Here is a 15,485-nt window from a genome sequence, read left to right on the forward strand (position 1 = left end):
TGCTTCCCAAATCTGCTTACTGTAATAATCAACACTTTTTGATGCCATTAACTGGAAAACAAACAATGATTTAATTGAAGTCTCTTGATTAACGTGCTTTAAAAATATGTGCATTTATAATATATAAAAATATATTTCACCACATGTATGTCATAAAGCTCTTAGTATGTTACAGTTTGTGAAAATTACAGTCAGTTAGTAATGTGTCAGCTCCCCACTGTGTGCTTTGTAGGATACTGAATGGGTGTTACATGATTTATTTGCTGGATTTTGCAGGTTTTCTGTAGCGTGTCAGATGCCTTGCTGATTGCTTGGTGAAGCCTAGAGCATGAGCTCCCTCCTGCAATGTTTACTTTAAGTCAATCTACATTTGCTTAAAAGTATGACAGTCTTAAAATCACATCACCTCCTCAAAACTTTCATAAAAACCTGGATACTTTTTAGTTGTAATTTAGATGTACGTTTGTGTGCCAATCATAATTTACTTCATAGTTCTTAGAATTACAGAGAATGGATCGTTAATGAAACAAATATATTATAATGTTGCTAGAGTGATAATAATACTGCGAATAACTTGTATACTTCTCTGGGATTTGGGGGGGAAGTTACTTAATTTGCATTTATTGACACTGTCCATAATATAGTTAGAAGGATTCTCTCTTCTTTTACCACCTTCATTCTTACGTATTTCATTGACCTCCTCATGTCTTCTCTTTCTTTCATTAATAGAGGGAACTAATAGGCCATATTGTTAAAGGTGAAGTGCTGTTTTCCACCTACAGATTTAGGAAGTGGGAATGCCCAGTTAAGTTTTAAGTTCTCTTTATTCGTTGTCTTTCTGGTGATTTTTATCATGCTGTCTTTTAGGACTACAGTGGAGCATTTCTGTTTAAATGATTGCAATCATGTCCTACAGCACACACAGACTTGAAGATTAGTTAGGTGTAGAAATATTTGTTTTCAAAGAGTGTAAAATCCTGAAGATGATTGATGACTGGAGATAAAAATTGTAGGAGTCTCAAAATGGCAAACCATTTGAGCAAGGCATTGCTCTCTATAGTGTTGCACTGTACTGCCATATAGCATGTTATGTCAGGATAGAGCATCTAACACCAACTTGTATAGCAATTGGATTTAATAGGCAAAGAAATCAAAGGGAGTTCAGAAAAAGAGAAATTGTGTGAGCTGATGATTTAAGACTTGAGGCTCTTGTCTGATGCTAATAAAGGTTTCTGATGCCATTCTTTTTGTAGCTATAATGTACATTACTGAAATAATTTGTGTACTTCTGTGCTTGTGTGTACTATCTTGAATGAGGTATATGTTTATGATTTCTGGCTTTCAGATTTAAATCTGTGAACACAGCAAGAGCTCAATATGTTCTGGCAATAATAGTCCTATAATGCAAAGATTCTGAGAACTTCCTTGCAAATGGAAGGAGTCATTCATCTAACAAAAGTGGTAGAGAAAGAAACTTGCCAGAGTTGCAAAGAATCATTTCTGCAAAGGTCACGTAGAGTAGATTAGACCATAATCAAAATATTTTTGGGACAGCTTGGGATTTTGAGAGAGGTAGTTAAGAAGGAGCTTTGAGGATGGGTGTTTTGAGATGTATATTTCAGATCTACCACTTCGTCTTTGATTTACATCTCATGTGTAGTAAAAACATACATATTGTGAATTATAGGCTTTAATTCCCTGTCTGGTTTCTACTGATACCGTATATCAGGAGAGTGAAACTAAAAAAATTTTCGTCTTCTCCAGATAATTTTTGATGGAATTATAACCCTTGTTTTCTTTCAGTTCCTCTTTCCCATTTTGTGTGTAATTATGTATGCAAAGTAGGAGTGGTAGCAATTTCTAGGATTAATATGGCACAAACATTTATATTTTTAACTTTTTTTTCACTTAATTTACAACTTCTACAAACTCACCTCTTCATTTAAAATTTACCTTTCTTGCCTTTCTTATAAATTCATTTTTATTTTGTGTTGGTTTATTTGGAAATATTAGAGCATTGTGGGCTGTGTTTATGGAGCTGTCCTATAAAGTGTATCTTGTATGCAGAATGAAATGGTCCTTTCTTTCTGTCTTATATTTTCCCTTGTTTTGTATATATTTGGTTGTAGTTGTATTTCTTTGTGGAAGTTGAATCACCAGTTTTCACAAACAGGCTAGACTGGCACACTGCTGGGGCACCTCCGGAGAATCCTGTCGTTCTGCAGGGAGCGATATAATCTGATAACAGATTTGTATCCTTCTAGCTCAAAACTTGGAATGTTTGAAAAATTAAGTTTACATCTCGTCATTTTTATAACATTTCTAGCAAATATAGAGGAGGTGCTCCCAAAATCTTCTCATAGTACATTATCATGCAGAGATCATTTCTCTGCAACCTTTTAGTTGGTTTCAAATGATAGCTTTCTGGTAGGTGCTGGGCAGATGTTCAGTCTGTCAGGCACTTTAATCTGCCTTTCACTGGTCTAAGCTTAACCTGGTCTCTGTGCTTGTTTCCAAAGTACTGCTTTCCCGCTTTCCCTCCTCACTCTCTGTGTCCCAAAACCCAGTGCCTGGTAAAGCCACCTGGAAGAGCCCCCTGTTACTAGCCATTCAGAAGGAGGATGAGTGAGAGGGGGTCTGTAGCATCAGCCCCTCTTTAAAAAGGCTGGTTGGTGTCAAGGCCATTAGAGCTGTGGTGTCTGCATCGTGTGCACTGCAGGAACCGGGGGGGAAATGTGGACCCATTCCCATTGGTGATCCAGGAGGCCTGCTTAGTAAAGCCGCACCTTAAAATACCTTGAGTGAAACCCTGATTCTGCTGAAGTCACTGGGCACTTAGGCATTAATTTTATTCCAGCAAGGATTTCACCAGTATTTTTATTTTGTAGCTGTCGTCAGGGGGGAAAACCCTGAACCAAGATGAATGTGACTTCACATTGTGAAATACATTCTCTGCTAGTTTCATCCTTGTCTTCCTCCCATCTGAATAACTGTAAATGATGTTCTCTGTTAATAAGTGTGTACTTTGTCTAAATTGCATTTATTTTTCTTTTGACATACATACCATTTTACTATTAATCATCCCCTTCTGCTCTTTACTGTACAAAGACACTGTTGTGCTGATGGAACATATTTAATCTTTGGTATGTTATATTTTAGTTCTATTGTTGCTTTCTCATTTCTTTATGGAAAACCTTTCTTTATTGACTCTTAAATCATGGGTTAAGCCCTTATTGAAAACATGTTCTGTATGTACTTCTTGCTAGAGAAAAAAGTTCTTTTGAGGTTATAGGCTGGGCTTACTCAAATACTTCACTATACAGTAAAAATTCAGAGGCCTCCTATATGTTATCTAAAGCTAGAAATATACCCAATTACTCAGCAGCACATCATAAAAGAGATGCATACTATGTTCATGTCTGTCATGCCTTAAGTCATCACTCTACAGCCTTTTTTAAATTCTCTTTTTATTGAAACCAAGAAACAAAACAAAGACAAAAAAAGCAAAACCAACATCAATTAGATGTCAACATGACATCAAACAGCATAATATATCATAAAAATAAATGTATGATCTGGTGACTCAATGATTTCTGTCCATATGGCATTTACAGAGAAGTAAAGAAAAGGCAAATAGCTACACATCTGTATTGAGAAAAATATCCAATATAGAATTGGCCATAGTGACAGCACTAGAAAGCTCTCAACTGAGATTACCTGGAAATAAATAACACGCAGAAGGGGAAGTGAGGTTCCAGTGCTCTCACTCTTATATTTATTTAGAGTTTTATACTGTGAGCATTGTGCAGGTCATGTATGTTTTTATAAACATTACTTTAAGGATGGAGATACTCTACTTGCTGGTGATAGGTCCAGGTTTATAGATGGGTGTGTAATGCAACTGCATGCAGAGTGATGCAAAAGTGCAATTAGGAAAAAAAAAAAATCTTTGAAAATAAATGTGACCATATCTGTTGAAACTATTAAAATGAATACTGACTCCAAGCCTATTTCTGTATTTGCTGAAAGACATCTGAAAAAGCCTCTTTGTATAAGTGCTAAGCACATTAAAAATACAGAGAATCAGTTAAGCCTCTAAAATAATAATCTGGGAATTCCATTCATTATTATAGTAAAGGGCATCATAACTTTATGGTAAGTGGGGAAGGGTGGGAGAGAGGTGAGACTGTGGGGGTGGGAACTAAAGAAAGAAAACCCAGAAAGATCCAGAATCAAACACAGCCTCTGTTATTTGAATTTGTTGTTCATTTTCAATGGAGTGATAACTGCAACAGCTCAGCCTGAACCACCTGGCTCAACACTTCCCTTCCTAAGGAACTTGGATGTGTTTCACAGCTTACATCTGGACAACAGTGTACAGGGAAAAAAGCCACGAGGATAGATCACATATTCTCTTTGCATACTTAGGACTTGAATCTCATATATAACAAATGTATGCACACACAAAGAAACATATATACATGTAGATACATATATTTATATATCTACACACGTGCATGCTCATGTGTGTGTAAATCCAGCTTCACATGGGATTTCTTCTCTTTTTGTTGTTAGGCTCAGTTCACAGATCTGTCTCCTGTCTTTCCAGAGATACAAGAAGTTCCCTTCTGGAATTTTGTTCCTTTTCCCTACCCAAGTTGTCTTTTTATACAGTGATATCTGAGATCTCTTTTTGTTAATCTTATTACAAGTACAGCTATAGGCCTCAAAGGAGGTGATAAGTAACCCATTGGACCTGGGAAATGGTACTTTCTGTGAGAGCAGGGAATAAGCAATGAACTCCTTATCTTTTAGATCAGTGATAACTTCAGTGAGACCACTTGGTCAATACTGTACAACTCACTGTATGGCCATGTCTCATCAAAGTAGTAACAAAATGCATTCTTCCCAGTATATGCAACTGGCTATTAGAGATGGTAGAACAGAGCGTAGTGCAGAGCCTGTGGGGAGAAGCGGCTCCTGAGGGTAAAATAGCAGTACATTGAAACCTCAAAGGAAATTTAAGAAGGGATGGTGTGAGTGTGTGCGTGTATGCATTTAAGTCTGAAGCCAGAAAACTATGAGGGCTATGTGGAACATTTCCTGGAGCTTACCACTAATAAACATGGCGGTATTGTCAGCCCCGCAGTGTCCATACCTTCCTTCTGGGCCCGTGCCAGCACCCCTGCAATCGTCGGATAGTGCATCCTAACCAAAGGGTAGGAGCTTTTCACTGTATCCTCCTACACATATTTTAGCACTCTCCCAGCTCCATGTTCTCTCCAGCTGAGGAAGGACTTTTCAGTATCCCTGTACAGCGTCCCCCAGTTGTTTGGATGTCACAGTGCAGAGGACTAGGGGAACTCCATTTTTGCCATTCTGTTTTGTCTTTATTGCTTCAGGCTGTGAAAAGCTAGGAGTAGAAACTAACTTAATCATTTGATTTATTCATACACTCATTTATTTTGGGTGAACTAACAGTAAACCACCAACTGTCATATCCCACAGTTTATTAAAATGGCATATATAGAACAGAGTTGCAAATAACAGCCAGTTCCTTTGTTTCCCTGCTCTGTCATGCTTTCTTTGTAAAATATTTCTTATATTTTAAAATTGGGCTCATCCCATTCTGATACACAGAAAATCCCCTCTGCCACCAAAACATTTTGCATATTATGGGCCACATCCCCAAACCTTGACAGTCAGCCAGCATCTCTTCATTTACTTCATTTGGACGTAGATCAGTCCCTCTCTGTATTCAGCACAACTGAAATGCAGCCTTTTCTGGAGCAGGTTGGCAGCAATGATGCTATAGGCATTGTTCCAGTGGAACGTATAGCAGCAACACCGTGACCTGTAAGGACAGACACAACCTGGAGGACAGACAGGACTTCAAACTTTAACACTTGCTTCGAAACTACTCCAAAATTTCATTAGCGTGAACGTGTCTCTCTTGGAAGCATAAAAGATTTAATTCTGTTGCTCCAGGCAGGACTTTTAAACCTAATACTTATATAAGTAAACTGTCCCCTCTAGTTTTTCACATTTACTTATAATGCCACGCTGGCAAGCTTATTGGTTATATTCTGGGTCTGTGAACCAGGCAGTTGCTAGAGATGGGCTGGCAGGCTAATATGGACTGAGGTAACATCAGCAGCAAGATGGTTTTGGTTTTGACTGCTGCCTTAAGAGAAATTCCTGATAATGTTTCTTTTATATATTTACTGCAAGTCACAGTAGTCAGTTTTTTGCATGTTCGGTTATCAATGTGATATTTCTGCATTTCATTCGGTTTCATATTTTTGTACAATAAGATGAAGTATTGTGCTGCTGACAATATTTAAATAAAAGCCTGGGTGGCATTTTGCAATGAAAATGAGAAGATTTTTTCCAATTTAAGTTAGCATGAGACAAGAACACGAGTCCTTACTCTTTCAAGGAATTTAGAAAGTTGGCAGTGATGTGGTTGTAGTAGTATGCCAACGTTACCTTTTGACAGCTTAATTAGTATTATGCAAATATTTTCTGTGAATTTTTGAACAAGCTATATTTAAGGTGAAAAATCTTACAGCATGGACAGGAAAACTTTGTACAAAGTGTAGCTTTAACACCACTTTGACTCCAAACTTCTAAAGCTAATTGTCTTTTTATTTTGCTTTGTAAACATACACATTTCACATAAAATCTGTAATAAGAGAGAACTTGTGGCAAATACTGTGACCTTCAGTAAACTGTGGAAAGATACCTCTTCTAATCAAAGGCAAAAGCCATGATCTTCCTTGTTGTAACTGACTGTTGACACAAGAAAGGCCAGGCAGATTGACATCCATCTCTATAGAAACCATTAACCAATGCCGGATAAATCCAGAGCATTGAATCCATATGCATGCTTGCTTTTATTATTCCTGACCTATTGGCAAACTTCTGCATTTTGTGGGCTTTGTTTTAAAGGACGCTTTAAATTGCAGATAGTTATTATGTGATTTCATCGGTGAAATAAATAGTTTTGGTTGTCTAAATAAAGAAATCAGTATTATTTTGCATCTACTAAGCATTATTTGCTTAGGTGTGGCTTGGTTTGGGTCCAGATTAGCACACAATGAAGACTGTTACTTTAGCTGGGTGTAGCAAAACCGAGTAGTTTTGTTCATGTTTTCCAAATGATGTGCAAGTAATGTGTCATTTGAGCCTAACCGGGCTTTTACTGGCCTACGGTCTCTTTCTACCCTGTAAAGCATTAACAATTACTTTGTTGGCTGCAAAAACATATGCTTTTAAGAGTCCCAACGATGCTCCAAACTCACGTCAGTCATAACTTCAGAACAATTGCCAGTCCTGTAGCAAGACCAGACGCCGTTAATCAAAGCTGTAGTATATTGAACGCTGTTGCCTTAACTTTCCCTTGCTGAAATCTTATTACTAGTTGTGGAGCGCAAGGAAACAAAAATGCTTTTCATTTCACTCTGTGCTGTACATTTTCCAGTTTGGGTGACTAAAGCTGGCGAGGATGCCTATTTTTGGAAAGAGGAATTAAGATACTTTGGAGAAAGTAGTGCACTGTGTGCTGACATTCCAGATGTCCAAACTATAGTAGTACCAGCCCAAGTTTTTGAGCCTTTCATGCCAATGATGACCTCATGAGGTCCAGCCTGGAGAAATAGAGACATAGTTCTTCAACAATGTTCAAGAATGGCTCCTTCCTTTCATATTTCTATTCAGTGATCTCCAGTGTCCTTCTCTTTTCCTGTCTCTGACAAAATTAGCTCTTTATAATTAACAATTGTTAGTTTTTTGGCTTGTCTTTTAGACTTTTCTTAGAGTCTCTTTCACCCAATCTATGTATTGTATCCTTGCTCCCAAACAGAAAAACTTGTGATATTTTTCTCTTTGGCATTCCTGTCCTTTCCTAGCTAGCTGTTTTAATGTGGACTGTGGGAGATTTTACACTTGATTTGTTGAATCTGAACTCTTTGCTGTAAACTCTCGCCACACAGAAGAAACTATCTTTATAAATGACAGAATGGACCTGGCCTGAATGGTGCTTTGTTTACTGTTTTCCTAAAAGGGGCCCCTCTATATTTCATCTGTCAAAGTTGCTTTTCTTTCTTTCAACAATGCTTGATTGTTTTCACAAAAATTCAGGTTCCATAGACAGGAGAATTCTGTATTATATTTTCCTGCCAAATTCCGATCTCTGTTTTCCTTCCCCTGTGCTCACAAAGGGCTCATAACTTACTGTCAACTGTGAGGCAAACCACAAAGCTCCACTGTTGCTCAGCAAATAGGCTCTATTGGATGATGGCTTGACTGGCTGTAAAGTTTGCTTAACTGTAGCAGCAGTGGCAGAAGGCATGTGGGGTACTGTATCTCCCAACAGGCCCAAACGCCTTCACTTCTCGCAGTTGCTTTTATGTTTTTAACGGCTTTAATTGTTGAACAAAGTTGACAGTGCTTTGTACAACAAATTAGATGCTGCTTATACGTATGGATAGATGTGGTAGCTTGGGAGCTGGCAGAGATTAACTCAGTGTGATTTCCTGACAGTGGCAGTGGTTCCTTGTGATTTGGGAAGGTGTCAGAGGTGGTATGCCATCAAACTCTGAAGTGCTGGCTGGTGTGGTAGGAGAAAGCAGGACAGAAGAGTGGAAGAACAGCCATTATATGTGAGTGATATGTGCAACTAGTAGTTGTGTTTTTTTTTTTTTAATTTTTTTTCTCCTATCACTTTAGCTTTTCTAACTACAATTCTAAAACAAATTATAGTTTTTGAGCTAAAAATAACCTTCTCTGTTACATTTATAGTCATGTATACTTTTAGATGACAATGCAGAAATTTTATTTAGAGCAATGGTTTTATTTTCAGAAGTCAGTGATACTCACTTACTATCCAAACCATGTAATTTCTCCTTGCATGCAGCCTTAGACATTTGCAATAGGTACTGCGTAAACTATTGCTTTAATTGAATCAAAGCAAGCTGTGAAGGGAAATTTTTCTTCATTGGTTTATAAATGAAAAAAAAATGTCTTCAGTTAGATGTATCTCTTGGGTTGATTTTCTACAACAGATGCAGAGTGTTTTGTGTTTTTCAAGTGAAGAACATTTCACTGCTTAACATATGTATAATGTTAGCAAATATTCCATGGAGGTTGTATTGATAAGCTATTCGCTGGACTTGTCTTTTCACTATATTTACGGAAAGGTCCTTGAAAATACTAAAATGAATAATTTTGCTGTCTCAAGATTTATTAATTTAGTATTTTAATTGTGTATTGAAAAGATGAGATGTATTGAAACTACAATAAATTTAAGTGCCTTTCTGAAGTGTTAAATATAGTGCAAGTGATAATATTTTTTGTTTGATGTTTTGCCCCTTGCATGAGAAAATTCAAAAGAAATGCACAGAGCACACAAGCAAGTTGACAGTTTCCATGCCATTCTAGAAGCTGTGCTGGCTGGTCAAAAATGTATATTCCTTTTTTATCTTATTATCCAGTTTGTATTTTTAACACTGGCTTTGCATCCCCAGCCTCTTTCTGAACTTGGATTTAATGTGGTGTTCATACCGGTGTGGGAGCTTTCAGTTTCGTATCACTTTGATCACTACTTGCCAGTGCAGAAGTGCAGTCAGGTTTTGTAGGAATTCACTATTCAGTGTCAACAAACATTTCTCCCAGCATTTACTGGCTGATTTAAGTAAGCTGTAACTTGTGACATGGTATAGTAAATTGATAATGACAACGCTGTAGAAATAAATACAACTCTACACATCTGTTTAGTGAAATAAATCATTCTAAGGAAAGATTTCTTTGTCTGCTAGTGAGAAGAGGCTTGTTCAGTTATGAACACGTTATGAACCTGATTTGAGATTCATCTTTCACTGCAACTTATACCTTTCACAGGGAACTGAGGAGGGCTAGAAATTCAGTCGTATGTGCTCTTGACTTCCTTTGTTTCCTTGGGTTAATTCATTAAACTCACCATGTCTCAGTTTCTTCTTTTGTGGGAGTGCCGAAAGAGTTGCTTAGTAAAGGTGAAGATATTTTGAGATTTCTGGACCACGAGAAGTTGCGCTGATTGATTGCCAAATATTAGACTGCTTCATCACCTTCTATGCTAAAATAACCAGGGTAGAGTCTCAAAGTAAGGAAATCTCTTTATGGAGGTGCATCTTCTTGGAGATTGACCCCTCTGCTGAAAAGATGAGAGGGCTCACCCCAAACCTGCCTCCTTCCTGGGGTGGCCCTGTGCCTCCCTGCTAGTTCTAGTTGCTGCCCTGGCAGGGCTTTTTCCTGCCTGAGTCAGCTCCCAAAACCTCAGTGACCAAAAATGATTCAACAGAAAGAAACTGAAAGAGCCTTTGCTTTCTCCCTTTTTCCACTTTATTTTTGCCTGCTCGAAGGTAGGCTGATGGGCACCTCCCCTAGTCCTGTCATCTCAGCCCTGGTCTGTGTAGTGTTAATGCCATGGAGAGGCTGCCAGAGTGGTTGTGTGCTGAGGACTGATGTGGCCTAGTATAATTAGCGCAGAGTTTGCGCCTGCTGTGCTGGGGGTCTTACATATTTGGATGACCCCCATCTCTTTCATGACCTTGCTCCACAGGAGCTGCTGGACTGCAGTGCTTTGCCAAGTAGCAACATAAGAATTCATGTTCAAATTAAAACCTAAAATTGTTTTTGTTTCAGTAGTTTGTGTTAGATTCTTCCCAGAATTATTGTCTGATATTAGCGCTTATGCCAGAAGGAGAAGTAATTTTTGTTGTTTTTTTTAAAATGCTTGTCTGTGTAAGTGAAGAGATCTTGTTATTTTGAATCAGTTCAAGAGAATAAATTGAAAAAGTACAGAGAGCGATGCATACAGTCTGCTAGTATTCAGAATATACCTTACCATTTTTTTGCATTTCTCTGCAATGAGTGTTTGGAGGAATATTATCGTGTTATACGATCTCTGGTAATAATGTGATGGTAGTCAGTCCTTCACTGAAAACACAGAAATTTCATGTTGCAAAAGGGCCCGATGTAATTTTTCTATGCCAAGAAAAGTTGTTAAGGATATATCTTTAGCTGGATAAATAGGATTCAATTAACCTCGGTACAGCTGCTCTGATTTACAGTGTCTGAGGACCTGACCCATACTTGAAAGTCTGTAATGATTCTATGCCTGGGTCATAATTCCTAGATTAAAAGATACATTTCTTTTCAATTCTATTCGTACTTGGTTTAAAACCACAGACACTGGACTGTCTCGTTCATGGTTCATCGTAGGGATGACAGTCGTACCAGCTAAATATGCATGTAAAGCTGTGTTCTGTATGGCAATGCTTTTGAAATTGATAATAGAGCTTTGAAGAAATGTCCATGAGAAAATTAAACTGTTCGAATCTGTTTTTTAGAAGTAACAGGCTGCACATATTATGTACTGTTTGCTTGTCTATTATAAATTATTACCAATAAACACAAGTGGGAAACTGTTACAAAATATAGCCCTGAGCAAAAATTGACACTGTTCGAGAAGACAAGACTTCTTTAGAAATGCAGATCATATGTTTTATCCTTAAAATATAGGAAAAAAATGGGTCAGAGATGAAAACCACAGCAAGGCGCTGTGTATTTCAATGGTAAACATACTGCATCACAAGTTATAATAGAATATTTCAGTATTTTAGCTAAAATCACCTGTAAGGGATCTGACTGAATTTAAATGGTAATGGTAAAAATGTTTAAAATCACTGACAATATGTTAAGTTTGCATTTTATACATTTGGGTTTTTATTTTCTAATTATTTGGGGACAACATTGTTTGACTGGGACTTTGGTTCATGTGCTGGTTTTGTTTTTCTTTGTATTCTGATAGTTGTGCTTTGTGATATTCTTTGACACATTTAAAAATACTAACAGGGAACTTTGAGCACTTGGAAATGTGGAGCAATTCAGAGCCTGGGCACTCTTCACCTTTACCCTTACGATTGATTTTGCTATGCACGTTTCCTTCTCCTTGTTAGAGATCAGATGCTGTATGCCAGTATCTTCTATGAAAACAGGATAGTTGAGGGTCCTCAGTTATTGCAAATTATTTCTTCCTATTTTGTGTACTTTGCAGAACTGAAAGCAAAAGAAAGGGAGAGTTTGTAGTTTCCTTTGCAATTGATGCAGTTTCAGAGTGCTGTATGCAGAGACTGCACGCTGCTTGATCTCTCCAAGCTGAACGATGACGTGGTGTAAGTTTTACCTGTGGCAATGACTTTTTAATGTTTTCTGGTTCTTTTCAGTGCCTAGTCCAAACGACTTAATGAATTCCTTAAACATACAAAACTTGCATTGGGAAACTGGTTAATATTAAACAATGATTTTGGGTTTTTTTTGTTTCACTAAATAACAATGAAAATACTTTATATTGTTAAGTACGTCATATTAAGAATAAGACTATGAATAACAATGTCTTAGTTACCTATTTTAATTTTTTTTTTAAAGGCAGTTAATATTGGTAGAGATTTCATCTGTGGATCTTGTGAAAGGATAGGAGGTTCAAAGTCTCAATAAATTGAACTTTAAATTGTTTGCACTTCTTAATGGCAACTGATTAGCTTAATTAATAGAGGAGATAATGTTTTGTTTTACTTTATTTGAATCCTTAGACTGGTGCAATTATTTATCTTTTGTGTTCATATTTTCATATTGAAATAAATTAATATTAAGCAAAAAGGGCCCCATCTACTCCCTCCCATGAGAACTTGCACAGCCCAAGCAGTGGAGGGCTTGGGGGGGAGAAAGAGAGAAGTTGCCGCATTGTTGTCCTTGGCCACATTGCCAATCAAACAGGGATATTCCTGAAATATTTCTTGGGTAGTTTCAGCTAGGCATAGTATCCCTGCAGTCTTTTTCTGAACAGCATGCTGCTTCAGACTACCCTGTCCTTTATCCCAGTAGTAGCTGCAACTCACTGGTAAATGAGGTGGTTCCTGTAGGGGTCTGTAAACACATTTTAGGGTTCCCATTGTGCACACATGTAAAGATCATGCTGTATAAGCATTAGATCAAAACAAAGAAATATTGTGCACAATGTTGCCTTGTAAAAGCCTGTTTGTAAGGACTCTGACAAAAATCAGAATGTCTCAAAGTTGCAGAAAGTGGGGCATTTTGTCTAGTTTCGTTTTATCTGATCCAAAATGCTCGTGACTTCAAATTTGCTGTGGGTTTTTGCTACCTTCCTTTCTTCCTTTGTTCCCAGTGACCCATATCCTGACCTGTCCTCCTAAATTTGCCGCTTAGCCCCTTGGAAACAATGCCACAATTAGGAATATTAGCTAGAGTGTATCAGGATTCTAATACAGTGGAAGAGAAGGTGCTGTGTCGTATGAGACAGTGTAGCGCACAAGAGCAAGCATCAACAGCCAAAACCTGCGAGCTGGTTGCAGCTGGAAAGCCCAGCCTTTCGGTGCTGCACCTGAGCTCCTGGGGATGCAACATGCGAGACAAGATGCAGGCGGTGTTCCCGATTATGTGGAGCCTGCATCTTTTCCTTAACCTCTTCTGCAAGGCTAACAATGTATTTAAGCAGTCCTTGTGCCTGCTTTAACCACAAGGGTTAGGATTACATCTGGCCCTGGTGCAATTGTGCAGTGTGGAAAAAAGCTGCTTGTCCTTTCCTGCCATTCTTGAATATTCCTTTGGAGAAAAAAATGATGTCAAAGACCAATTCTCAGCGTTGCATATTTTGCTTTTCTCTCTTCTTTTGTAACTCCTCCAGCACTGGTGAAACTTTAAAAAGTATTTGAAGGGGATGTGTGTTTACATCAATAAATGTACAAGAACTTTGTGTATGCATTTGTAGTGACTGGAATATAGGTACAGAAAAGGTAATCCATAATATCACTCAATAATGCAAGTTCTTCAAGAAGAATTTAAGTTTAGCTTTGTTTCTATGAATGAGATGAAAATATTTTTTCAAGTATATATCCTACCTAGGACACTCTTTTATATTTTATAGGATGCCCAAAGCTACTGTAGATATAAAACACAATTTCTGGTTATGTGATCTCTGCATCACCAAAATGCAAATTTCACTCCTGAATATGTAGGCCACTTGCTGAATAACCTAAAGAAATATATGGTGAAAATGCTAGTTCTCATGTATTCAGATTACCCCCTTCAAAGGTTTTCCTCAGGTTTTTAATATCCTGAAAGTCCCAGTTCTGAGGCAGTCTGCAGTTCAAACTTCATTTTTGGTTCTTAGAGTGAAGTCATTTAAATAAACAAATAAAAGTGGCACGTCATGCGTAGCTTGTGCCAAAGTACGCCATGTGCCAGTTAGAATTAATTTTTATGAATCTTCACATATATGAGTTTATAATAACAACAATGCAGATGCATATGCTTGGCCCTAGCATCTCTGATGACACTCGCAGTACTCTAAACACGCACAAGTAACATCCCAGCACAGTTCTGACCTGTGTTTATTTTTAGTATTTCATGAATCACCTTCTTTAGCTGTTTTTCTTTTTCACTTAATGAAAGGTATATAAATCTTATTGCTAAATAAGAGTAGGATATTTGATAGTAAAAATAAAATCCCTCCTCCTTTGCTTTGTGAATAGCCAGATGGATGTGTTTACCCTTTAGAGAAATTTAGATTTGATATTTTTGTTATGTTTTGTTTTCTTCCTGGTAATTATATTGGCACTTTGCTGATCCCTAGTTGTGCATTATTACAATGGAAGGTGACAATTTGATTGTCTTCAGTTGGAGAAACAAGTAATTTTATATTCACCAAGCTGTCAGGTAACAGTACCTCACAGTACTAAGAGCTCGTGGCACTGTGGTTTGGCACCTGTATTTAAGTGCTTTGATGCTTGCGTAACCTCTACTGAATTAGAAATATTTTGCCTGTTAGAAATGTTTTTAGGCTTGTAGCGTAAGGTTTTTATTAAAAAGACAATCCGTAACTGAGCTGCAGAGCCATTGTTTCATGTTACATGGAGGTACTAATTAGGTAGTTTAGTGCAACTGGCTACAGGTGAGCCTGAAATTGATACTTCATTTCACTCTCTACTGAGGTGGTCTATTTGACTTAGAAATGAGAATAAAAACTATGGAGAGGAGGGAAGAGAAAGGGGAAGGAGGGGAGAGAAATCTGACTGTAGGTAAAATATTTCTGTTCTGAATTAGGTGGTGCAGAGAAACGGCACATGACCTTCTGTTTTCACACCTGTAGGACTGAAAATTAACTGTTTAACTCATTACGTGGAATCTTAAGCACATCCTGAAAATTAACTGTAAGAGCTAAAAAAAAAAGTAAGAATACTGTATCTTACCACTGGAGTATGTATCTCATAGAGTATTGAAAGCATTTAAGAAACCTTTCAGGAACTTATGCCCATCAAGTTTAAGTGCGGTCAGGAAGATTTCTAGTTATTCGAACAAGTTCTTAACTGGCTTTGTAAGGGAAAAAATAAATGTGTTCTTGTTTTTTGTATGAAGTCTCCAACTCA

At 37.5% G+C, this 15,485-nt stretch overlaps 1 protein-coding gene across 10 annotated transcripts in view; it reads left to right on the plus strand.

Moving 5' to 3' along the window:
- The window catches only part of SOX6 (SRY-box transcription factor 6), a 376,628-nt gene that overhangs the window by 118,686 nt on the left and 242,457 nt on the right, over positions 1–15,485 (plus strand). For 4 of the 10 annotated variants that reach the window (XM_082317543.1, XM_082317548.1, XM_082317551.1 and 1 more), the window contains exon 2: positions 8,545–8,663. The exons of 5 other annotated variants lie outside the window; for them this stretch is intronic. In XM_082317543.1, the coding sequence (XP_082173669.1) occupies positions 8,587–8,663 (77 nt within the window). In that variant the 5' untranslated portion in view covers positions 8,545–8,586. Of the gene's footprint in view, positions 1–8,544; positions 8,664–12,116; positions 12,216–15,485 lie in introns of those variants that run through there. One more of the 10 variants, XM_082317549.1, reaches the window with a different exon arrangement.

The sequence above is a fragment of the Platalea leucorodia genome, assembly GCF_965183815.1.
Source record: "Platalea leucorodia genome assembly, chromosome: 7".
In the NCBI taxonomy this organism is placed as follows: domain Eukaryota; kingdom Metazoa; phylum Chordata; class Aves; order Pelecaniformes; family Threskiornithidae; genus Platalea; species Platalea leucorodia.